General features: G+C 44.3%; 2 protein-coding genes across 5 annotated transcripts; both read left to right on the top strand.

Annotated features, from left to right (window-relative positions):
- Window positions 1–3416: 3416 nt before the first annotated feature.
- On the top strand, window positions 3417–14069 carry ANG (angiogenin). Of its 2 annotated transcripts, none has more exons than XM_082452566.1 (2): window positions 3417–3505; window positions 13460–14069. In XM_082452566.1, the coding sequence occupies exon 2, from the start codon at window positions 13478–13480 to the stop codon at window positions 13922–13924; it is 447 nt and encodes a 148-aa protein (XP_082308692.1). In that variant the 5' UTR covers window positions 3417–3505; window positions 13460–13477; the 3' UTR covers window positions 13925–14069. The 2 variants fall into 2 exon arrangements, with proteins under 2 accessions (XP_082308692.1, XP_082308691.1); XM_082452565.1 differs by having other exon boundaries at window positions 3438–3570.
- Window positions 3419–18860, top strand: RNASE4 (ribonuclease A family member 4). 3 transcript variants are annotated; one of them, XM_082452540.1, is made up of 2 exons: window positions 3419–3505; window positions 17537–18860. In XM_082452540.1, exon 2 carries the CDS (start codon window positions 17554–17556, stop codon window positions 17995–17997), a length of 444 nt encoding a protein of 147 aa, XP_082308666.1. In that variant the 5' UTR covers window positions 3419–3505; window positions 17537–17553; the 3' UTR covers window positions 17998–18860. The 3 variants fall into 3 exon arrangements, with proteins under 3 accessions (XP_082308666.1, XP_082308665.1, XP_082308664.1); XM_082452539.1 differs by having other exon boundaries at window positions 3432–3570; XM_082452538.1 differs by lacking the exon at window positions 3419–3505 and adding an exon at window positions 9183–9292.
- The last annotated feature ends 5020 nt before the right edge of the window (window positions 18861–23880 follow it).

The following is a 23880-nucleotide window of genomic DNA, read 5'->3' as shown; positions in this document are numbered from 1 at the left end:
CTAGCACAGGATTGGAGCTCAGTGTTTATTGAATGAAGGGAAGAATTAAACAGAGAATTAACGAATGCCTGCTCTGGCGCTGAGACTCGAGCTGTAAAGAGGTCCCTAGTCTAACGAACTTGAGGCAGGCGGTTGCCGGTCGGTGGATATCCAAATCAAGGAGAAAACCAAGTGCGGATGTCTGGGTTTCATGTGAGAGATCTTAATTTTCACAATCTGCAGAGGGCAGAGGGGAAGGAAGCTTTCACTACATCAGACTGTTGGGTTGGGCAGATTTCTGCAATTTAAAATAGTGGTAGTTCCTGTCACCGCCCCCCATATTGCTCTGTCCCCAGCAAGAGTCTACCCACTGAGTTCCAGTAGTTGGGAAATAGATCGAAACGACGTTCAGGTTTTGGTCGCCCGGTACCTACAGACACTCTAATAAAGGCCCAGCAGGGAAAGAAAGACGTTTCATATGAAGGCCCTATAGCTCAGGGGTTAGAGCACTGGTCTTGTAAACCAGGGGTCGTGAGTTCAAATCTCGCTGGGGCCTCGTCTGTACTTATTATTTTCAAATCTTCCTCACCAGCCACCCACCTCTCTCTCGTAACTTTAACCCCTGCGAAAATTCCGCTTGTATCTTCTCGCCAGTGTCCAGAGGTGCCAAATAAACACCCGAGCGGAACCGCTTTCTCTCAGTTTCCAGTACTAGTGCGCAAGTGCTGCTTCGCTGCCTGGATTGTGGCGGAGTCCATTACAAACTGCGGGGAGGGCTGCCAGCCTCCGCGGACGCCTTGGCTGTGCGGACCCGCAGCAAGAGCCCTGAGGGCGGCCGGAGCCGGAGCGGGTCTTAAGGGCGGTGGGGAAAGAGATGGGATCGAGCCCTCAGCACCCGCTCTGGGCAGATTTAGAGCCCAGAGCAAGGTCCCCTCCCCACAGGGGAAGAGCCGGCGTCAGCTGTCCAGATTTGGGGGTCCGACAAGTTTACATGTTTCAGTGGATTTTCGAACATTTAAGTATCGCAGCGGGAAAATTAGCGTCGGGACTTGGGTCACTAAATTTGTTATTGACTCAAAGAAACTGTGGCTTCCTCTTTGAAAAACCTTAAAATAGTTTCTCCAAGTCAATTCTCATAGCAACATTGGGTTTAACCATATGTATTATATACCACAGCCTCTCCCTCCCCTACTCTGTGGACGTGTAAGCGGAAGAGAGAAGCAGCTCGCATGTGCAAACGCTCCTGGATTTGGAGGCAAGCGCAGGAAGTGTGGAAAAGAAAGGCCCAGGCCAGAGCTCCGAGGCCCGCCCTTCTCCCTGGCTCGCAGTTACGCGATCAGAATTGTATGTTCCACCACCTCAGCCCTTAGTTCTCCGATGCCCGGGTGTCCGCTCCCACTTTAGACACACATCATGCCAGGGAGGTCCCGGGCAGCGCACTACGTGAAGAGAACAGCCCGGGGGTGAGCAGATCTCCACGGGCCGGGGCGGCCTCGGGATGCACAGGCTCTAGGTGCGCCGGTGAAGAGCCCACTGGTTGGTCCTGCTTGGAAGCCCGTACCTGAAGCAAGAGAATCCAGCTCTAGAGGGGCTGTCCGCAGAACCGCGGATGTAGGACTTTCTCCTGACCTGGCTGCTACGTGGTGTCCATGCACCGGCAACTAGTGGGCCATTATGCACGAACCTCTGCTTAGTAATGTCCTCAATATAGAATAGTAGGCACGCTTTTCCCGTGCTTCCTTCGATAGCTCAGCTGGTAGAGCGGAGGACTGTAGTATATAACAATATAGTCATCCTTAGGTCGCTGGTTCGATTCCGGCTCGAAGGAAGGGTTGGAATTTTGAGGGTTGCAACCACCCAGCGAGCAAGCCGTTGCTCTCCTGTTTCTTACGTCGTTTTCCCTCTTCTGGAGTCATTTTCTCCAGACCTTACCCCGTCCCAAAGATAAACTCAGCCTGGTTGTATGAACTTCGAGAATCACCTCTTGAAAAGTTGGACTTGTTGGGCACGGTTCTCAGTAAAAAAGGGAGTGTGCACTAACTCTTCCAACCAACTAAGGAAGTTCTGGGTTTGATGTTCTAGCTGAGCTTAGGTTGCTGCCTGAGGTCCAAAGTTTGGAGATCCAAGACCACTCGTTGGTACAGAATATATATATATATATCCTGCGGCCCTTGGGACTCTAATTTGCGGGACAAACCCCTGAGACCTTCATTCACTCTATACACATACATCCACTCAGGGGGAGGCCCTTTTAATTTATTCAGCTGTTTATAGATTTTTATAGTTCCACAAAAAACATTTTGAGCTGGAGCAGGAAGGAGGAACAGGATTTGACGTGAATTGGGATGAGACTGGGAGAGAGAATTCCGGACTGAGGAAACAATTTAAGCAGAGGCGGAGAGATGGAACATTTGATTCTCATTCTGGGAAACTGCAGGGGTCTGGACTTTACGAACACGCCCCAGACTGGTTCACCTCCAACAGATCAAAATACTGGCTCCCCGTATGTTGATGCCCATCAGTCCTGCCTCTAGGATTTTTAACTCGCGCGAAGCAGTAGCAGCCCGGCAGATACACATCCTGTGCGTCTGTCCTGGGGCTCAGGACCCTACAGTGTTGCAATCGACCCCAGCTCGGGCCCTCAGGCTCCAACTCGGTTCTCTCCAGGCTCCCTCCAGGCTCCCTCCAGGCTGGAGCTCAAGGCTAGACTCCTCCCGGCGGGGCTTGCGGGAGCACAGACAGGTGGCCTGACGTCTGAAAAGTTGCCTCTTCTCACCCCATCCGGCGTCTGGAGGCGTCCAGGACAAGGATCGAGGAGAATTAGCGAGGCTGGAGTCAGACGTGAGACTTCTTGAAGACGGAAGAGCTATGCAAAGCGAAAGGTAAATGTCGCAACAGAAGATAAAACTCCAGAGCAGCCTGGCAGCCAATTGCTGACGGAGAAGTAAGATTCAAAGAAGAAGTACATAGATATTAGTCACTGTGGCTCGTTGGTCTAGGGGTATGATTCTCGCTTTGGGTGCGAGAGGTCCCGGGTTCAAATCCCGGACGAGCCCAAGCGGTTGAAACTTTTTTCCCTCTACCTTTGCTAACCGCTGAAAAAAGCTCAGTTCTGTACAAACTTTCCGGCGTTCCGAACTGTTCTACAAAAAGATTGTGCGGAGCCAAACTGCCTGGCTTCTTGGACTCTCGCCAGCGGACGCCTGGGAGGGGCAACCTCGCTCCCGGGAGCAGGGGCCAGGGTCCCGCCGTCTGCAGCCCCCGCAGGCCGTGTCCTCACGGTCCCTGAGCGTCGGGCTCGGATCTCCAGGCTCGCTCCCAGCCCAGGTGGGGACCCACCCCCTCCGCCTGGGGCGGGGGCTGCTCTGATGCCTGCGTCGGAGGCGGGTCCTGGAGGAAAGCGCCTTCTCGGAGAAACCGGGCGGGGCCTCAACTACAAAAAGGCTCGCACCCCGACGTTCCTCTCCTCTTTGTGTCTTTGCGTTTCTACCGGCTCCGCATCGTCCTTACAGGGAGGAAGAAGCGGGTGAGAAGCAAACACTTCTCTTTCCACCGTTCTACCTGTTTCTGCAGACTTGTTCTGAGGCCGAGGTGGGTTCACACTCCTCCTCCTCCAGCTCCTCTTCCTCCATCTCCCCACCCCCCCTCCTTTTTAGTAGTTTCATCAGGGGCGTTTGGGTCGGGGGAGTCGCCTCTTAGCAGAGGCAGTGTGGGGCTCGGTGGGGAGGCGTTTGCGGCACCGGACAGGAGGAGCTGAGGAATGGGAAGGAAGGTAAAAGTCCAGTTCTTGTAGAGTTAGAGATTCCCCGTTCCTACTCCGATGCTTATTTTCCGCAGCTGAGTGGAGATGCCAGCGTGAAATGCCTGTTGCCTGGAACATAGGCTCTAAGGGGGACCCCAGAATTGGTGAACCGAAGGAAATCCGGGGAGGCCTACACTTCCTCAAAACTAAGGATTCTTTTGCTTGGTACCCAGGATGATCGCCAGATTTATGAAACGGGTCTTGTCCAGTTTTTGCAACCATAACTGACATGTGGGAACTCGTGTTTTCGTTTTCCGTTTACTCCTCTGTCTCCTCACCCTTAACCCACCTTCAGCCAGAGTTGAGAAGTTCTTTGAGACATTGCCAACAACCTCTTCTCTAAGCTTTCGTAGTGGAACCTTGGGATCCTCAGCTTTCTTACTCTGTGACAGCACATCAAATGGTAACAACACAGGGCTTATTTAGGCAGGATGGTAAAAACAGTTTCAGCAGCATTCTGGGGCCTGGGGAAATCTCAAGTGAGCTGTAGGGGAGCAGAATTTGCCACCCCAAAACGTCTCTGTAGCATATTATTTTAACCTGGTTATTTCCTAAGAAACAGCAGGCAAGGGGAAAATCCTGAAAGCCTAGTAGGAGTTAACTTTTTGTAATAAGAAACATTTACATTTATAAGGGAAATCTCCATTTGTAAGAGTGTCTCCCTCGCTGTCCCTGGAAGAAGAGGATGACCAAATATCTGCAAACTCTTGCCTGCTGGAGAAAGCCAAGACTTAAGTTTGCATCACAACCCTAATTTTGTTTACTGCGCTTTTCCTGGTACCCTAACATAACTGACTCTCCCCACCGTCAACATCCTTTTTTGCCTTGAGGGGAGGATGGTATTTAAAGAGAGAGCTTCTGCCATTTTGGCGAGTTACTCAGTTTTCCTGGGTCTCTCTAATGTGTCCATGATTTTAAACATCTGTTTGATTTTCTCCTGTCAATCTGTCTCATGTCAATTTGATTCTTAGACCAGCCAGAAGAACCTGGAAGGGTGGAAGAAAATGTCCTCTTCCCCAACAGAGCCAAGACCTTTCCTGTGTCATTGGGAACCTCACAATCAAGTCATAAATGTAATCACTAGAGACCCAAGTGACATAATTATCTGAATAGCACATGGCTAACTTCCCAGAAGCAGCCAGAGGTATTCAAAGAGCCACTTAACTACACAGCTACTAACTAGTTAGTGCAGAAGGATAAGACACTTTATTTCAAGCAACTTTTTAACAGATAATGGGGGAGTAAAATATTTTGGGAATATATGGAAATAACCAAAGTAGTTTTCTCTTAAACAGCAACTTTTCATTGGCACCTTTAAAATTATCTTTGATTTCCTAGAAATCACTAGCGTGGATTATGAACGCTGTGTGGTGCAGTGGGAAACGTCTAGTCCCTGGAACTGCATATATTCACTGGGCGACACATATTCTTTTTTCGTTCCTGGTTCCTCACCTGTAAAATGAGGGGTTGATAGATAGTCTCTGAGGTCCCTCTTCTAACTCCGACTGTAGGATGTTGGTAACATGACTCTTTTATGAAAGAAGGTACTCCAGTAATATAGAGAAGAACTATAGTTTGGCAGAGAGGCTGGGGAAAATCATTCTAGGAAAAGAGGAATGGCTCTGGCTATTGTTGAAAGAGCAGATGTGAGCTTATAAGCAGTCAAAACTAAGGGGTTTGCCGAGTTACTGTTGTAAGCATTTGCCAGTGTGATTCATAAATTAAAGTAGATGGCCAAGAAAGTGGACCACAGCAGGCCAGTGAAACCCCTCTTTAGTTTTTATTTAATCTTTATTTGAGCAAAGAACAATCTCTGTAAACAGCTATTCTCTGAACACATTGAAATACCTGGGAGAGAGTGAATGGGCACAGAACAAGAGTTTGTTGAAAATGGAATGTTTAATGTTTGTCTTTGTTTGGAAATATAGGTGGGTCAGCGGGACTTTGTCCCCATCCTCCCTCAATCAATAGTGTCCCTTACTTCCTGGAGGTAGAGGTGTGACCTTTATTTCCATGTGGGCTTCATCCTCTTTTAACCATTACTTCTGTTACTAAATAAGTTTCATGCTTATAGACCTAAAAAAATTTGAGTTATGAAGGAATTTAGAGATTAATCCCTTCCCTCCATCATCTACTTTTATAATTAGCCTAAAGGACAGAATTAAACATATGTACTCTGCATAAAGGGAAAAGTACACCAGCACTAAGGCCTTAGAAGGAGAACCCATGCTTCCTGTGTCCATGTGCAGGAAAGCTATTGGCTTTAAGGAGAGAGAGAAAAACATTTCAAGAAACGGGGGATGGCTTTAAGTTCAAGCTGTCAGAACATATGAGCATTTTTTTCAATTGGCAATTGTTTCACATCTATTAAAGTTACTGACAAAAAGATATAACATTCATTAATCATAGATTATAGGTAGTCCCTCAGTATCCAAGGGGGATTAATTCCAGGACTCGCCAAGGGTACCAAAATCCGATGCTCAAGTCCCTTAGATAAAATGGCATAGTATTTGTATATAATCTGTGCACATCCTCCCTATACTTTAAATCATCTTTAGATTACTTATAATACCTAATACAATGTAAATGCTATGTAACTAGTTGCTGGGGCACAGCAACTTAAAAATTTTACTTTTTGGAAGTTTCTAGAATTTTTTTCAAATATTTCTGATCCATAGTTGGTTGAATCCAAGGATGGGGAACCTGTGGATGTGGAGGGTTGACTGTAGTTCCTCATTATAAGTATTTTGAGTAAGCACTTAGATGCATTTTAATGAAATAGTAAAACTTTCTTTTTTAATTTTTTTCAAAATCTTATATTCTGTTTCATCATAACCTCATTGTGCCAAGGTGAAAAGAAAAACAATTAGAATGAAAGCAATCATTCACCATTCACCAGCTGGCTTTTGGCATTGTCAGCTCTATGGACAGGTTGTGAAATCTCCAAAGGTTGTCGGGTGAAACCCCAGAGGAAGAGAAAGGACTCGGCTGTGTTCAGAGGCTGAAGGCTGCCCCCCAGCACTACTGCATAACTCTAAAATCAGAGGCTGATCTGTTTGTGTGAGCTGGTGCTTGCACTGGTGTTTCAGGCCATGGGACTGTATGTGCACGATTTTGGAGTGGAGTATCTAATCTCTGCTTTTAGGTGATTTATCAGACTAGGGTGGGGTTACGTTGATCAAGTCATCTTGATCCCGACAGACTGTGGGAGTTGGCTGCTTCCTGGTCCAGGACTGCTGAGGCAATCAGCGTGTCAGCAATGGGTCTGGCAGCCTTCTCTGCAACAAGTGATAACTTGTTGATAACTCTTTTTTTTTTTTTTTTTTTTTTTGGCCTCATGAAGCATCATTGTAAAATCTTATTTCCCCAACCAGGGATGGAACCCTCGCCCCCTGCATTGGAAAGAGGAGTCTTAACCACTGGACTGTCAGGGAAGTCCTGATAACTTGTTTTTAAATGGTATTATTTGTATTAATAAATCTGAACTCACTACTAAAAGAAAAAGATCTTCAGATTGAATCACAAAGCAAAACCCAGCTGTGTGGTTTGTAACGGTTGATAACTTTTTAAAACTCAGTTCTTCGGTTTGTGTTTAAAAGGTGATGTGTGATTAATTTACAGTAGGTGCCCCTCTCAAGCAGTGTGTTTGCCCATAAAAGGAAAGTGAGTGTTTGGGCACGTCGTTAGAGCCCGTAGAGCCCCACATCCCGCAACTGCTCTTTGCTCTGTTAAAAACCAAAATTCAACCGAGTAAATTTGAAGACCTTAATTGACTTTTTTGAACGATTCACGAATGGGGCAGCATCTCATCTAGTAGATAAGAGGTGCTCCGAGGAGCTCTTCAATGGAAGGCTTTTTTTTTTTTTTAATAAAGGAACTCGTTTATTTATTTTTGGCTGTGTTGGGTCTTCGTTTCTGTGCGAGGGCTTTCTGTAGTTGCGGCAAGCGGGGGCCACTCTTCATTGCGGTGCGCGGGCCTCTCACTGTCGCAGCCTCTCTTGTTGCGGAGCACACGCTCCAGACGCGCAGGCTCAGTAGTTGTGGCTCACGGGCCTAGTTGCCTAGTCGCTCCGCGGCATGTGGGATCTTCCCAGACCAGAGCTCGTTCCAGACCAGGGCTCGAACCCGTGTCCCCTGCATTGCAGATTCTCAACCACTGCGCCACCAGGGCATCCCCCCAATGGAAGGCTTTTACACTCAGAAGCTGGATGAGGCAAGAAAGTTATTAGCAAAAGAAAAAGAAAGGGTTGTTTCAGTCAAGGGCCCCTGCTGTTTGATTTCAGAGTTTCCTCATAAGAAAAACTGGCTTACATAATACCCACCTCACACAGTCTTGGTGACGGTTAAATGTAGTCATGTATATGAGCGCTTCATAGAGTGAAAGGTAACACTGATTATTATAATTATTATGATGATTTCAAGTGCATTTGTTTTACTGGTAGGCAGCCTGTCTTCAGTTGACACCTAAAATACAAGGAGACTGAAAACTTGGAGGTGGCTGGATGACAATAGAAGGTTAAGGATTTTTAAGAAGATAACAGTGTCCTAGATCCAACATCAGTGAAGGTGGGTGCTGAGGGCTTGTGAAATAGTTGGCCTCCTGCTGCTACCTGATATTTGAAACCATAGGATCTTTAAGTGATCCTGGTGACCTTCAGTCCACTTTCTATGCAGGCAACGAATCCACTTTGCGAGTGGATGCAATGTCAGTGTTGCGTTGATGGTGGAGATAATCAATTTTACAACTGTGTTACAAGGAACAGAAGATTGAGTGCTCACAGTTAGTCATTTGTGGACAGGTAAAGAAGAAAGGAAAGAGAAGCCCAGGACATATGATAAGGATATTTCCGAGGGTTAGTAAGGGTTAGTAGCTGGGAGGCTGAGGTCAAAGGCAGGGTGCTAACAGCTGCCACAAAACCTTCTCTGGAAGTGCTTTCCTGGTTCTGTGAAACCTACTTAGCACCCTTTCATGAAACCAAATTATGTGGGTAAACAGAAAGCACAGTGGAGCAACATCCTGCTGAGAGACCCCATCTTACTCTGCAGGCTTCTTCTGAGGCAGTTCTTAGAGCTGGCCCAAGAAGCGACATCTTCTGGATCCAGATCATTGCATGGGAACAATGAAACCTCGGTCCTGTCCTGGGCAAAAGTAAGAACCACGATGTCAGGAAAAGCAACTTTGGGACAAGAGGCCATGTTTATCAAACTTTGCCTCTGGAACACGTCTCTAATCTATTCAGGTGGATTAATATTTGGCCCGGTCATGCCCAGGGAAGAGGTGAATGACTCTCATTGTTTGTCCAAGAGCAGTGTCCTTGGTTTGCCTGTCTCTGCAGAACTGGGGATTTTTAGATCTAGTCTCCCCACCCTGGTCATCTGATCATTATATAATCAGAACCAACAGGGGCCTCCAGGTTCACACAGCTGGAACCCATCTCCAGGAACAAACAGCTGGAACCGCTCTTCAGTTGGAGGGAAACTTCCAGGTTTTTGTAAGATTCTTCCATCTGGGTAATCTGTTGTTTTATTTATTTACTTGTTTGTTTGTTTATATACTATTTTTAGCTGTCCATCCATTTCAGTGAAACTATTTCCCCCCTTTTAAAGCCTCTGGGCCCAAGCTCATGAATTAAGAAGAAAATGAATTAGATTCCAAAGTTTAAAATGAAAACAGATTTCTTTGGGGGATATCCTATATCAGGGGTCCCCAGCCCCTGGTCTGTGGGCGGGTAGCGGTCTGCGGCCTGCTAGGAACCGGGCCGCACAGCAGGAGGTGAGCGGCGGGCGCGCAAAGCTCCGTCTGCCGCTCCCCACCGCCCTCATTACTGCCTGAACCATCGCCCCGCCCCGTCCGTGGAAAAATTGTCTTCCTCAAAACCGGTCCCTGGTGCCAAAAAGGTTGGGGACCACTGTCCTATATGTAGATAAAGGGAAATTAGTGCGACTAGGAGCAAGCGGAGGTTTAGGAGAGACTCCTAAATTGTGATAAACTCCCCAAAGATTTGGTAAAGCTGTTTGCTGAAGGGCATTCGGAACCCCCCCCCCCATATAGGCATTGTATGTGGCTTAACAAGAAAAGAAACAGAAAGTACATTTTAAGCTCTGTTTTCTTTTCTTTTTCGATATTTATTTATTTGGCTGCGCCGGGTCTTAGTTACGGCACATGAGATCTTCGATCTTCGTTGCAGCATGTAGGATCTTTCAGTTGCGGCCTTCGAACTTAGTTGGCATGTGGGATCTAATCTAGTTCCCTGACCAGGGATGGAACCTAGGTCCCCTGCTCTGGGAGCACGGAGTCAGCCACTGGACCACCAGTGAAGTCCCAGCTCTGTTTTCTTATAACCTTCCCTGATAATTTCTTTCCTTAAGAAAGTTTTGGGGGAATTCCCTAGTGGTCCAGTGGTTAGGACTCTGTGCTTTTACTGCGGAGGGCGTGGGTTCAATCCCTGGTCAGGGAACTAAGATCCCACAGGCCGTGCAGTGGGATCAAAAAAAAGAAAGAAAGTTTTGGGTGCTCTGTGAAAGCAAAGTGGGACACATCCCAAGATCAAAAGAAGGTACACTGACCATAGTTACTCGTCATTAAAGGCCAAGGTAATTCCCTGGTGCATAAAGTTTGGTGGATCCCTTGAATACAAAATACTGCCTGTGGGGAGAGGAAGAGAATGTTAATTTTTATAAAGACCAAGGGATTGGTTTGAGAGAGAGGATAAAGTTAGTCTAAAGAACATTTGGAACAAATTCCACTGACACTTATGTGCTTAGGTCTAGAAGGATATGTGTAAATGAGTCTGACCACCCTTGACCAAATGTGAGGCTCTGCACCGTTGGCCTAGGCAGACTCACTTCTGTACCACAAATAATCTCTTATTTGTTTTCTTCCAATTCCCTTTTACCTCTCTTTTTGGGAAATTTAGAATTGCATATATGCTTGTGGAAGGTGTGAGTGGGGGGAGCAGATGTTATATAGTGGTGGCCACTATCACCAGTGGTGTGTATTTGCTGGGATTTGGTTTCTGGATGTCTCAGGGAGTCAAGATTACAATAAGCCTGAGCAAACTTTAGCTGAGTTGTTATAGAACGAACGTGTAAATTTTGTAAGTCAGAAACAAAGATATTCCTTTACCTCCGCAGATTGGGACATGAGGACCTTCAACCTCCCAACAAACAAGTGGCTTTTTAGGGTGACAAGCCCTGAGGTAGGGTCAGCCCAGTGCCTTAACTAGAAGCGGTATGGGCTGGACTTACACACCGAGCCTTCAGGGATGATGCCCAGTGAGATTGGGCTGCAGACCATCCTATCATCTCTTTCTTCCAGCTGGTGCCTTGTGCCGCCAACTAAACTTATACAAACTTATCTTTACAATTCCATGGTCACTGGACTTCTGCTAGTGAAACTAGAAAGGCTCTCTTATGCTTAATGAGAACCAGGGAATTTCAAACTTTTAGAGCTAGCAGCTCTCATTTTACAGATGAACAAATTTAGGCCTGGAGAAGAAAATGAAGTCAGTCATTTAAAAAAATTATTATTGAGGGTCTACTGTGAGGCAGGCAGTATGATACAAGGCGAATAATGAGTCCTGCCCTCCTGTAGATTATGCACGAGTAGGAAACACTGAGAAGTAAACAGGTAATTGTTCGCTCAAGATCCCATGAATAATGGTTTGGGAATGGCACCCATGAAACCTGACAAGAGGTAAATCTTTATTTTGTGGGCATATCCTGAGCTTTGCGACTTTTGCTTTGACACTGGTGAGCTGTCCTTGGGCTTAATATCTAAAGCGTAGAGTGGTTGGACAGAAACTGTAGACAGACCTGCCAGCTCACACCCGCTTCGGTGAACAGCAATATCCCCTGTACAATACTGGCACCTCCTACAAGGACCCACTGTTTTCTCTACAGCGTGGGAGACAGCGTTCCTATCCACCACTGCCACCTAATGACTCTTTTGGGTACTACCAGCTCAGGTTCTACTCCCAGATTTTTGGACTCTGGGATTCCGGCCTCTGCTCCCTATGTGACCTTTAAGGACCCTTCCAACTTTGACAGCCTGCCATTCTACAATTGCCTGTGACATTAGAAGGCAATATTTGTCCATCGCAGACCAAGAGACTTAACTGATTACAATTCAAGAAAACTTTGTCTTCCAAAAAACTAGAAAGAGAAAACACACCCAGGAGACTGAAAAGCACAATGTAAATGTAAAGAGCTTGGCGCATGGGCAGCATGGCAGCCCAGCAGCTGTGTTGGAGCAGCGGCCATATAGGACTACTTGTTATTCTTTTATTTGTGACTCTTCCAATCATGTACCACTTTCTTGCTAACCTCCCAAGAACACACTTTTGCTGCTGCTATTACAGATCATACTCTTATGTGCTTAATGGAAACCTTTTCAGTGACTATTTCTTTATTTCAGAATTGAGGAATGACCAAAGAATTTCTTAGTGTATAATTTGGTAATTCTTTGGCAGTATACCAAATTTGTCTACAGTTATGATAAAACAGACAAGGTAGAGAAATGCCCCATAAAAGTGATTCAAACTACCACGAGGGCATGACTCTCTCTCTCTCTGAGCCCTTCCATGTGTCTATCCACATGTACTGTACTCTTTTTCCTCCTAATAAACACTTTACTTGCTTCACTAAAAAAAAAAAAAAAAAAAACGGAAGAAAGAGAGGTCATTTCGCTCACCCTATCACATGCCTTCACATGTAACCAGCAGAACCCCGATCCTCTTGTGTTTCTAGAGTCACAGTTGTACTCCCAGGGCTGGTTAGCAGCACTACAGGCTCAGTGCTACAACCTGTGGCCTCTTTAAGGGCTACAAAAATATTTAATATGAAAATATGTTTATTGACTTACACACAAGAAAAGCACAATATAAAAATTAATAATTAATTTAAAATCCATGACACTATACCAATTATTATTTTTTAAATAAATAAATAAATTTATTTATTTATTTATTTTTGTCTGCGTTGGGTCTTTGTTGCTGCGCACAGGCTTTTCTCTAGTTGCGGCGAGTGGAGGCTACTCTTCGTTGTGGTACACGGGCTTCTCATGGCGGTGGCTTCTCTTGTTGTGGAGCACGGGCTCTAGGCACACAGGCTTCAGTAGGTGTGGCACGTGGGCTCAGTAGTTGTGGCTCACGGGCTCTAGAGCACAGGCTCAGTAGTTGTGGCGTACGGGCTTAGTTGCTCCGTGGCATGTGGGATCTAACCCGTGTTCCCTGTGCTGGCAGGTGGATTCTTAACCACTGCGCCACCTGGGGAGTCCAAGACTTGGTGTGTCTTAATGGTCTTTGTGTTCCAGGACCTAGCACGGTGACTGGTACCCAGTAGGGGCTTATGTAGTGTTTGTTATTAAATTGGTTAATATGAATTAAAGAGTGTGAATGGATTTTGTAATGTTACAACTGATAGAAACGTAAATTTTCAGGGATAGGAAAGAGAGGTTGGGGCTGGAAGGTGTGTCCAGGAAACTTTTAAATAGACTTTCCAAAGGAATCGATTGACAAGACATATGAGACTAATGAGGAAAGGAAAAGAAAAAGATATGCTTAGGTGATGGAGGATACCTGATTCATGACTCCCTGTCAGAGGGAAAGGTCCCTGTCCTTTTAGCCTAATTTGGCAATGCTTCTGTACCCCTACTGCATCTCCTTTTGTTCTTGTCAGGAGCCTTTGTTGGAAGAGATGGTGATGGTCCTGAGCCCCCTGTTTTTCGTCTTCATGCTGGGTCTGGGTCTGACCCCACTGACCCTGGGTCTGGATGACCACAGATACAGCCACTTCCTATCCCAGCACTCTGATCCCAAACCAAAGGGCCGGGATGACAGATACTGTGAAAGCATAATGAAGAGCCGAAAGCTGGTCAATCCCTGCAAAGTCGTCAACACCTTTATTCACGGCAACAAGAATGACATCAAGGCCATCTGTGAAGATAGGAATGGAAAACCTTACAGAGGCAATCTCAGAATAAGCAAGTCTCGCTTCCAGGTCACCACTTGCAAGCATAAAGGAGGGTCCCCCCGGCCTCCATGCAAGTACACAGCCACAAGAGGGTACAGAGTCATTGTTATTGGCTGTGGAAATGGCTTGCCCACCCACTTTGATGAGTCCTTTATCACTCCAAGGCAGTAGCCTAGAGCTGGCTCTGCCCTTCTTTCCTTGCATTTCCCCCTCATACTGTAGCAACATTCATTGCTAGGAATCCAGAAAATGAGCTGCTGATCTTTTGTTTTCTGTTTTACAATATGCTTAATAAATAAAAACGTCTCTGAAATCAGTAAGAATCAAAGTCTTCTCACTGATTCTTGGTCTACTGATCTTTCCCCATTTTCTCTATTCAGCTGTCCCCCGAGAGGGTTGGATGGGATAGAAATGCCTTTTTCCTTATCAGTCAGTTCCTTATCAGGCATTAAGGAGGTGGACTTTACCTTTCTGTGAAGGTAAGGATGTTAAATTCATCTTACAGAGATTGCTGGGAAAATTCCAGGGCTCAAGGCCACTAAGCAGAAGTTTTAGGAGAAGCAAATTGTTTTGCTGTCACCTTTAATAAGCCAGTATTACTTTTACAAATGTTAAGCCTTAGGAAGAAGAGTTTAGGACTAAATACCAACAGATTAATTACACTCTCTCTCTCTTTCACACACACACACACACACACACACACACACACACACACACACACACACATACATTTGTAATCCTGCATGAATACCAAAATCCATTCAGGGTAGCCACTCTTACCTTAAGCAGGAAGTAATTTGATATTGCTTTGAATGGAACACTGCCAGGATATTCTCATGGTTATTTTATATAAAGATCAAAAAATTGATTACTACATTATTTTCTCTTTAATCTTTTACTTTATCAACTGACGTCTGGCAACTCTGAGGTCTTGGGGAGGTCATAGAAAGATTCCAAGATTATCCTTTATTCTTCTTCAACTTGATATGTTTTCAAGTAAACACAAACTTAGGTTAACAGTTTCTGTAAAATATGCTAATTAATCCACAGGTTCAGTGGTTAACTTCCTGTTACCTAATTTCATCAACAGATGCCTGGATATTTTATTTAGAAAGTAGTTAATAAATTACAGTTATGCATCACTAGTTTTGCCATCTTATGAATGACTATAGTGGTCACAGTATTCCCCATGGTGGCCTCCCCTGCTGCCTACATGCCCTGAAATGGACCAAAAGCCCTGGTTCCTCAATACCTGGGTTATAGGCCAGTGTCCTGGTGCCACAGAGAGCCCACCCTCACTGAAAGTACTCAATTTATGGAGGAAAGGATGAAAAAGTAGGTTATGGGTACACACTCAACACATGAATATATCTGCCTTGAATTCATCTATTTCAAAATTGAAAACATTGTCATTTCTTTCTGAAGTAGGGAGAAGGGTTTTCCAAACCTCTTTTATTAGAAAATTTGTCTTGGGACTTCCCTGGTGGCACAGTGGTTAAGACTGCGCCTGCCAATTCACGGGACACGGATTCAATCCCTGGTCTGGGAAGATCCCGCATTCCTCGAAGCAAGGAAGCCCGTGTGCCACAACTACTGAGCCTGAGCTCTAGAGCCCACGAGGTGCAACTACTGAGCCTGCGTGCTGCAACTACTGAAGCCTGTGCACCTAGAGCCTGTGCTCCGCAACAAGAGAAGCCACTGCAATAAGAAGCCCACACACCGCAACGAAGAGTAGCCCCCCACTCACCACAACTAGAGAAAGCCCGCGTGCAGCAACGAAGACTCAACACAGAAAAAAAAAAAAAGTTCTGGAAATGTATAGTGTTAAAAAAAAAAAAAAGAAAGAAAATTTATCTTACTATAAAGTCAAAAAACCCTTAGGAAGTGAGAAATTTCCAGTGTTTGGTAGACTATTTGGATTTTTTTTTCTGGTTCTCCAACCAGGACTATCTCCCTAATATTAGGTAATGGGGCTTCCAAACAGACTCTTGCCCACTCACGGTCTTGATGGGGAAAGTCAAAGGCATGGACCATTATTACATTGATCACATCATAGTTGTGAAAACTCACATCTCCAAACATCTACTTAGAGCATTATTATTGCATACCCTGCCCTGGTGTTAGGACACATGACACTTTCCCAGGAAATCATGTGGCAATGGGATAGGGTTCTTCCTGACCTGCTGATGGAGCTAGCAGCTGAGTAGCCAACCCTAGTAGTTTTTGCTCTTGATCTCTTGTTCTCTCACAACCAAAGGTTGTTTAGAATGAAATGTTTAGTCACAGGCAAGTCATTTTATCTCAGGTCAACCATTTGAAGAATTGAAATCCTAATCCACTATGTTTTGTTGACTTTGCAAGGAAGAGAGAAGAAGAACCCCCAAATGTCAAGTCCTTTGAAGAATGGTGACATGAAAGAAAGAAAATTCCATGCACTTTGGAGAGGAAACATCTGTCTAGGGACATAGCATAAATTCTAATAGCTGAGATATTTTGGCTTAAAAACAACCTTCTAATCTCTTGGGAATACAGGTTCTCTACAAACTAAGAGGGAGGGTGTCAATAATATGTGCAATTCAGTTTAGTTGTTATTATATCAGATTGAGGGAACAAAGGAAACCAAGAAAAATGGAAATTGTAAAAATGGCCATTGCTGACATTTACTGAACACTTAACCATAGGCTAGGCATTGTGATAAGCACTTTACATTGATTTTATCATTTATTCTTCACAACATTCCTAAGAAGCAGGTATTATTATTATGCTTATTCTACTTGTGAGGAAATATACTGAGAAAGGTTAAGTAATTTCTCCAAGGTCACACAGTTAGTGTGGCAGAACTAGGTCTTTGGGATCACAGTATCAAAAGAAGTCCTTACTGAGATTTGACGTGTGTGGTGGAGAAAGCCTCTGGGGCAAGCTCTAAATAAAAAGTATGTGTTGGGAGGATTTGGGGATCATTTCATTTTCTGTTGTAGGTAGAACCTTGAGATGCACCCATTGATGTCTACATTGGACTTCTGTTCATAATATTTTTCCATGCCTTGTTAAATCAGTTGGTTACTGTGGCTGAGGTCATGGGTTTCCTCTTGTATGAATAGTTTAATCTACTCTGTAGCTAGTCATCTTGCTAAACCATGTTGTTGGTCACAAAGAAGCAGGATGAGAGAAAGTAGACAGAACTGTGCAAAATTGGATTTGGGAAAAGCAACCCAAAGTACATTGTTGTGATGAATCTCTTACCCAAGTGCCAAGTGTATCTTCAGAAGTTGTATCCAGTGGTCCTGGGGTTGAGGGGTAAATCGAACATCATTTCTTCCTGCCATCCTGCTTCCCACAACTCCTTCACTTCCCTCACTTCCCAACTCCATATCGCATATCTGCGGCAGCAGACACAGGAATATGGCATAGAGCTTCGTATCTTTCTGTGCACAGGCAAAAGGTGGTTGTGAACTTAGAAGCTGGCATTTAAAAGAATGATAGTTATGTTTGATCCTAATCATTATTGTTAAGGATAGGCTGTAGGTGGAAAAAAGTGCAGGTCCCTCGTCAGCCGTTTAATCACTCACACAGTGTGATCCACCATCATGAAGCAGCCTCTTTGAAACAAAGGACAGTAGTAACCATATATATCAAACTAGGTGTTCAGCTGAGGCTAACCCTTGGACTGCATTGTGTAGAAATGGACCTGTCTGACGCTCCAAAAATTGTCCTTGCTGCTTTGGGTTGCTCACTTCCTGTTTAATCAGGGATGATTTTGCCTGCCCCTTGGTTTCTCTCTAGGCATCTCCAAGGTAGTGATGGCTCTCCAGAGGACCCATGCATTACTTCTGCTCTTGCTGCTGACCCTGCTGGGGCTGGGGCTGGTACAGCCCTCCTATGGCCAGGATCGCATGTACCAACGATTCCTGCGGCAACACGTGGACCCTGATGTGACAGGAGGCAATGATGGCTACTGCAACTTGGTGATGCAAAGACGGAAGATGACTTCACATCAGTGCAAGCGCTTCAACACTTTCATTCATGAAGACCTTCAGAGCATTCGTAGTATCTGCAGAACCGCCAATATTCAGTGCAAGAATGGCCAGATGAACTGCCATGAGGGTGTAGTGAAGGTCACAGACTGCAGGGAGACAGGAAGTTCCAGGGCTCCCAACTGCAGATACCGGGCCAAGGCCAGCACCAGACGTGTTGTCATTGCCTGTGAAGGTAACCCAGAGGTGCCTGTGCACTTTGATAGATAGATGCCACCCAGCAGGGGTTATGGCCCAGCTGCTGGCCTTTAATTTACTCCTTAAATAACAATGAGTAATGCATTTGAGCTGTCCCAGGCTCTGTCTCCACTGCTTCTTTCTTTCCTTTTTTTTTTTTTTTTTGTTCATTATATAACCAATTCTGTTAAATACATTGCATGAAAGAGAAAGATGAGACATAAACTTATAATGAATCTGAGCTTTTCTGTAATAAGCTTCCTTCTATAATATTGGTCAGCTTTGCTGTCTCTAATCTTATCCTCTGGAATTTAGTCATTATTTAGCACTTCAAGAATTTCAAGGTGCTTTCATCTAAGTTATCTCATTCTAATACCATAGCACCCTTGGGATGCTGTTACCATAGCACCCTTGGGATGCTATTACCATAGCACCCTTGGGATGCTGCTGCTAGTGTTGCAATATACAAAAGCCCAAAGTTAAGAGATTTGCTAAGACCAAAAGGTTAGTAGAAAAACTGAGACAAAAGTCTAGTTTACACGGTTACTAATCCAGGGCTTTTTCCACTTCATCACAAGGAATGTTTTGAAAATATCTGGTTTCTGTTATTCCCAAATGTCAGCTGTTGGGGGAAGCATTACAAATTTGGAAATAGACACAGGCAACATGAGAGCTCTATCTGTATAATGTGGCAACCTTGCTGTGTTTGGATCTAATAAGATCAAGAAATGATACAAGGGATTTTCTTTTCCTCTTCCCAAACTTTTGAGTCACTCTAGTAAGTCAGAGTATTAAAATGTACTAGATCATTAAGACTCTTCCTGACTGAAAGATTTTTCAAGTTTTCCTTATAATAAAAGAAATAAGATACCTTCAATTCCAGGTATTTGAGAAGACTATGGTCTTGTGTGTGAGATTTTTTTTTTTCTTCCTCCTATCCTCTTTTAATTCTTCTTTAGTGTATAAACATGCACACACTTTAATATCCTCATAAACTCTGGCTCAAGACTAAAGCTCGTCAGATCAATGACCATGACACAAAAAAATTTGTCTCATTTGCTCCAGAGAGAATGATTCCTCTCAAGACAATTCTCATACCCCTTCCTTCTCCCTTTAAATATTTAGGAGCAAATTGGGGGACAGAGATGTATAAAGACATTCACTGATAAAGAAGGAAAGTGTGTGTGTGTGTGTGTGTGTGTGTGTGTGAGAAAGGGCTGAACTGAAAGCATTTGAATTATAGCAGACATATATTATTTATATTTAAGATGTACAACTTCATTTGGTATACATATACATTCTGAGATAATCACTATAGTCAAGCTAACATACATATCTATCATTTCACATGGTTACGCTTACGTGTGTGTGTACGATGCGAATCCATAGGGTTTACCCTGTTAGCACATTTTCAGTACACAGTACTATGTTGCCACCTGTTAAAAAACTTAGGGGTTCAGAAGAGGCCTCCCCAAGAGATGCTACTTTGGCATGTGGATTATTTTGAGCTAATGGCAGTGGAGACCCTGTTAACTCAAGAGAAACTACTGCCCCTCACTTAAGTTCCTAGAAGAATTTGAACTGGGGATTTTTCCCAGAAAAAGAGTTATTAGCAGACATAAATTGGATCTCTTTCTTAGCTTGCCACTTCACACATGAGCCCTAGGAGTGTCTCCCTCCTGCCTCTACATTCCTTGAGTCACTACTTGATTTAGGTCTTCAGTAGATAACACTAAGCTGCTGAGAAGGGCTCGAGATGTATGGGCACATGATGGCCATCTTGTCTTTTCTTAGAGTCATCTCTCAAGTCCTCCATACCCAGGTGCCCAGAATTCCTGCCTTTTTACCCCCCCTCTTCACCCAAAGAACTAGAGTAGTTGGATTTACAGCGTCCTCTGAGACAATCCCTGTCTAGACTATCAGCACGTGATTCCCCGTTATTCAAGGAATACTTGACATGAGCTAGGGTTTAAAGTGCACCAGAGTTACTGTAAATACCAACACGTCCGCATCTAATCCTGATGACATATTTCCCATTCAAAGAGAAGAAACAGGATGGCATTGCTACTAACATGCTTTGAAGACAAGTTCCGGATATAAACTAAACATTCTGACTATAGGACAGGAAAAAGAATTTTCCCTCTATCCTTCTAGGTTCTGAGACCTGGCTGAGACCCCCCTGTAATAAGAGATAGATTAACAAGAGAAAATGTTGACCTAAAACAAACAGACTGCCAGTTATTTCTCCAGCAAAAAATAGTTTTATTTGGGATCAGCAAAGAATTGCAATTTGAGGTCTACAACCATGGTGAGCCACATGCAAGTCTCCAGCAAAAATGGAGAGGAGAATTTTATAGAGGGGAAAAGGAAGTTGGGAGGGCTATAGTAAACAAAGAGAGCATGGCTTTTTGTTGGCTGAGTTGTGACAGTCTCTTAATGTCTGAGCCAGGAGAGAAGAGGAAATCTTTCTTCTTCCTGTTGGCTCTGCTATCCTCATAGAGCGTGAGAGCTCCCCCTTCTGGTCTCCTGACTCTATTTAATTGAGATTTCTATTTATTATTATTATTATTATTACAAAAAACAAACAGAAGCTTAACAAAATGTATATTTCCTGTATGCTTGGGAGACACCCAAGAAAGCTGACTACAACTCCCCCCAATGGCCCAAGCTGATACCGCAAATACCATTTTCAGCTAAAGACAAAAGAGGATGTTGGGGATAGTATTACAGGAAGGAAGGCAATTCACCAGAAGTTGAAAGGAACAAATGGTGGTAAACAAATATTTGTTGAGCCTTGCAGAGACAGTAAGACAGAGAGAAATTTTAACAAACAGACTTTGCTAGGTTCCTCCCTGTCTACACACCTAGTTCATATTATACTATAATTCTCCACGGTGTAACTATCTTCCTGGAACAAGTCCCCTACCTACATTCTGTCGACTGAAAAAAATGCACAACCTAAAAGGTGAGAATTATGTTTTATTTGGTGGACTTACTGAGGACCTAAGCTTGGGAGACAGCCTCTCAGATAGCTTTGAGGGGCTGTTTTGAAGAGGTTAGGGAGGAGCCAGGATATATAGGAGTTTTTCAAAAAAAACACAAACAGGTAGTTGGAACATCAAAAGATTACTGTTAATTAAAGAAAAACCAGGCATCTTAAGTTTAATGAACTTAGCACTTTTCTATGTATAAGAAGATGCAAGAGTCTGGGCTCATTGAAATCTTTCCTTTGAGATGCACCTTGACTTGACTATCTAGGGCCAGTATCCTGTTTATCTCCATCCTGAGTTCCCCTCAGGGGGCACCGTTGCGGGTGGCTGCAGTGGTTGCTGGCTTGATGGCTTCAATATCCTTTGTTTCCTGAAATGGCAGGTGATATTCTTTGTCCATAATTCTTTTAGGTAGTTAGAGGGGAGGTCAATGGTTCTTCCTGAGTCTTGTATGCCATGATTGTTTTCAGCTCAAAATAATCCACATGCCAAAGTGACACATTTTGGGGAGGCAAATGTTGCTCCCCTCAGAGGCATATTTTGGGGTGGCATATTCTGCTACCCTTTATGGCATTCTGATAACAAGGTGACCCAGTGAGAAATTCAACCAAGGAGGCTTAGCTAGGAACAGCCCTTGAAGAAATATGTTGATAGAAAACACATTCAAGGATCTCACTTTATCCACAAATTGTGCCTTTGACTAGATACTTTTCACCTCTCAATGAAAGTCCCACAGTTTACAACTCCAGATGTGGTTTTCCTCACTGAAGTTCCCGTGGAACATAGCCATCCAGGGAATTTCCCCTAGAAGTTTGTTGGGAAATGAGTTTAGGAGCCAGATCTCTGGTTGTCTCCTGATAACTCTAGATAACCCCTCTCTGGTGTTACCCAAGGCCTTGCAATTCCTTTATGCCCACAAGTCAGTCTTTGGTGCTTGACACCTTTGCTCCAGGCTATTCTCACAATGAACCCAAGTATTCTAGATGAGAAGCTATAGGAACTGGTTCTCTTAGTGAAGCTGACCCTCACCCCCACCCCACTGCCAATCAGTTGGAACACTGTACCTCCCACTGCTATTCCTTCCTTCCTTCACTGCTGCAGACTTCTTGGCTCTAAGAAAAGGGGAAAGACACAGACTCTCTGCTCTTCACATCCATAAACTGATCCCTACTACAACTGGTGACAGGCGTGTTGGATCTAAATAGGGTGAGTTACGTTTAGAAGGGTTGGTGCTGAGGATGCTTAGAGGGAAAGGCCCAGGAACACTGGAAGGGGCTTGATTGGACTTCTAGATGGTGGAATTAAGAATAGACAGTGACCCAACTTGTAAGAACCAAAGACCTGGATTCAACTCAGCGTCAATCTCACTGATACAGTTCTTGGAGCCTCTCTCCACTCTTCCACCCCTCCCCACGTCCTCTCCACTTCCTCCCCAATCTTCCTGAGCATAATACCATTGTCCCTTGGTATCCATGGGGGGCATTGGTCCAGGACCGCCCCCATGCCCAGGATACCAAAATCCAAGCTTGCTCAAGTCCCTTATATAAAATGGCGTACGTAGTATTTGCATCTAACATACGCGCATGCTCCTATATACTTTAATCATCTCTACATTACTTATAATACCTAACACAATGTAAATAGCTGTAAATACAGTGTAAATGCTATGTAAGTAGTTGCCAGCACACAGCAAATTCAAGTTTTACTTTTTAGAACTTTCTGGATTTTTTTGGGGGGGGGACTATTTTTAATCCATTGTGTGGTTGGTTGAATTCCTGGGTGCAGAACAAATAGATACAGAGGGCCAACTGTACATTGAAGCAGCTTGAATCCTGGTCTTCTCTTCATCCTATTTAGGCCTTTTGAGGCAGGGGTAGGGTGCCACAAATGAGAACGTGCCTACCCCTTGTGCTCTGTTTGATGGAGTACTTGACATTCTCAGATATGCTCTCAGTACACGTATCTCATTAGCCTCTTACAGGTTTGTGAGGGAGTTATTATTAAGCCCATCTGAGGACATCACACTCAGAGAGTTGAGAATCAGATTAGAGATTCCACAGGGCCAGGTATACCCTCATGGTAAGTGACGACAGAGAGCTAGTTTAAAGGGAAGACTTTTTCAAGCAAATCTCTGCTCTAATTTTGACCAGAGTAGCTCTTGTGAGGGCAGTTTCAATTTTGGTACTTGATTGATTAGAACAATATTTCAAAACTGGGGTTCCTTTATGATGACATTCTTAACAATAAATCAAGATCGTTTATAATGATGATAATTAGGGAAATGGCCTCTGAGAAGGGATGTGGGTAGTCACAAGTGATAACATGTTTCACACAGGCTTTGGGGAAGTGTTATAACGAAGTCAAGATCCTGGTAAGCACCATCTTGCAGAGTCAGCGTAGTTGCAGCCTCAGATTTCAAGGAACCAAAGCCTTCCTGCTTCAAAAATATTTCCCAAGTCTCTATTCATCTTCTGTATGCCCTTAAAAGGCAACAACACTTTCCACCTCACAGACATAGAGCTTAAAATACCATTTTCTTTAGGACACATGCTCTTTTGAGAATTGATTTGGGGACTCCCTGGTCCAGTGGGTAGGACTCCGAGCTCCCAATGCAGGGGGCTCGGGTTTGATCCCTGGTCAGGGAAATATATCCCACATGCATGCTGCAACTAAGAAGTCCGCATGCTGCAACTAAGAAGTCCGCATGCAGCAACTAAGACCCGGTGCAGCCAAAATAAATAAATAAATATTAAAAAAAAAAAAAAGAATTGATCTGGACTGCAAAACAGCTAGCTAGAGGGTGATTTGTTCCTCAGTTCAGGTGGAAGAGAGGGCAGACAGGAGGTACTTGGAATTCTCAAAATAAACTTCATCAGTTTTTTACAACTTTGTGCTTATCTCACTCAGCCTGTAGCATATTTTCAGT

This window comes from Balaenoptera physalus, assembly GCF_965194825.1.
Source record: "Balaenoptera physalus genome assembly, chromosome: 2".
Classification (NCBI taxonomy): Eukaryota; Metazoa; Chordata; class Mammalia; order Artiodactyla; family Balaenopteridae; genus Balaenoptera; species Balaenoptera physalus.
Note: the sequence above shows the minus strand (reverse complement) of the source record. Positions and strands in the feature narration are given on the sequence as shown.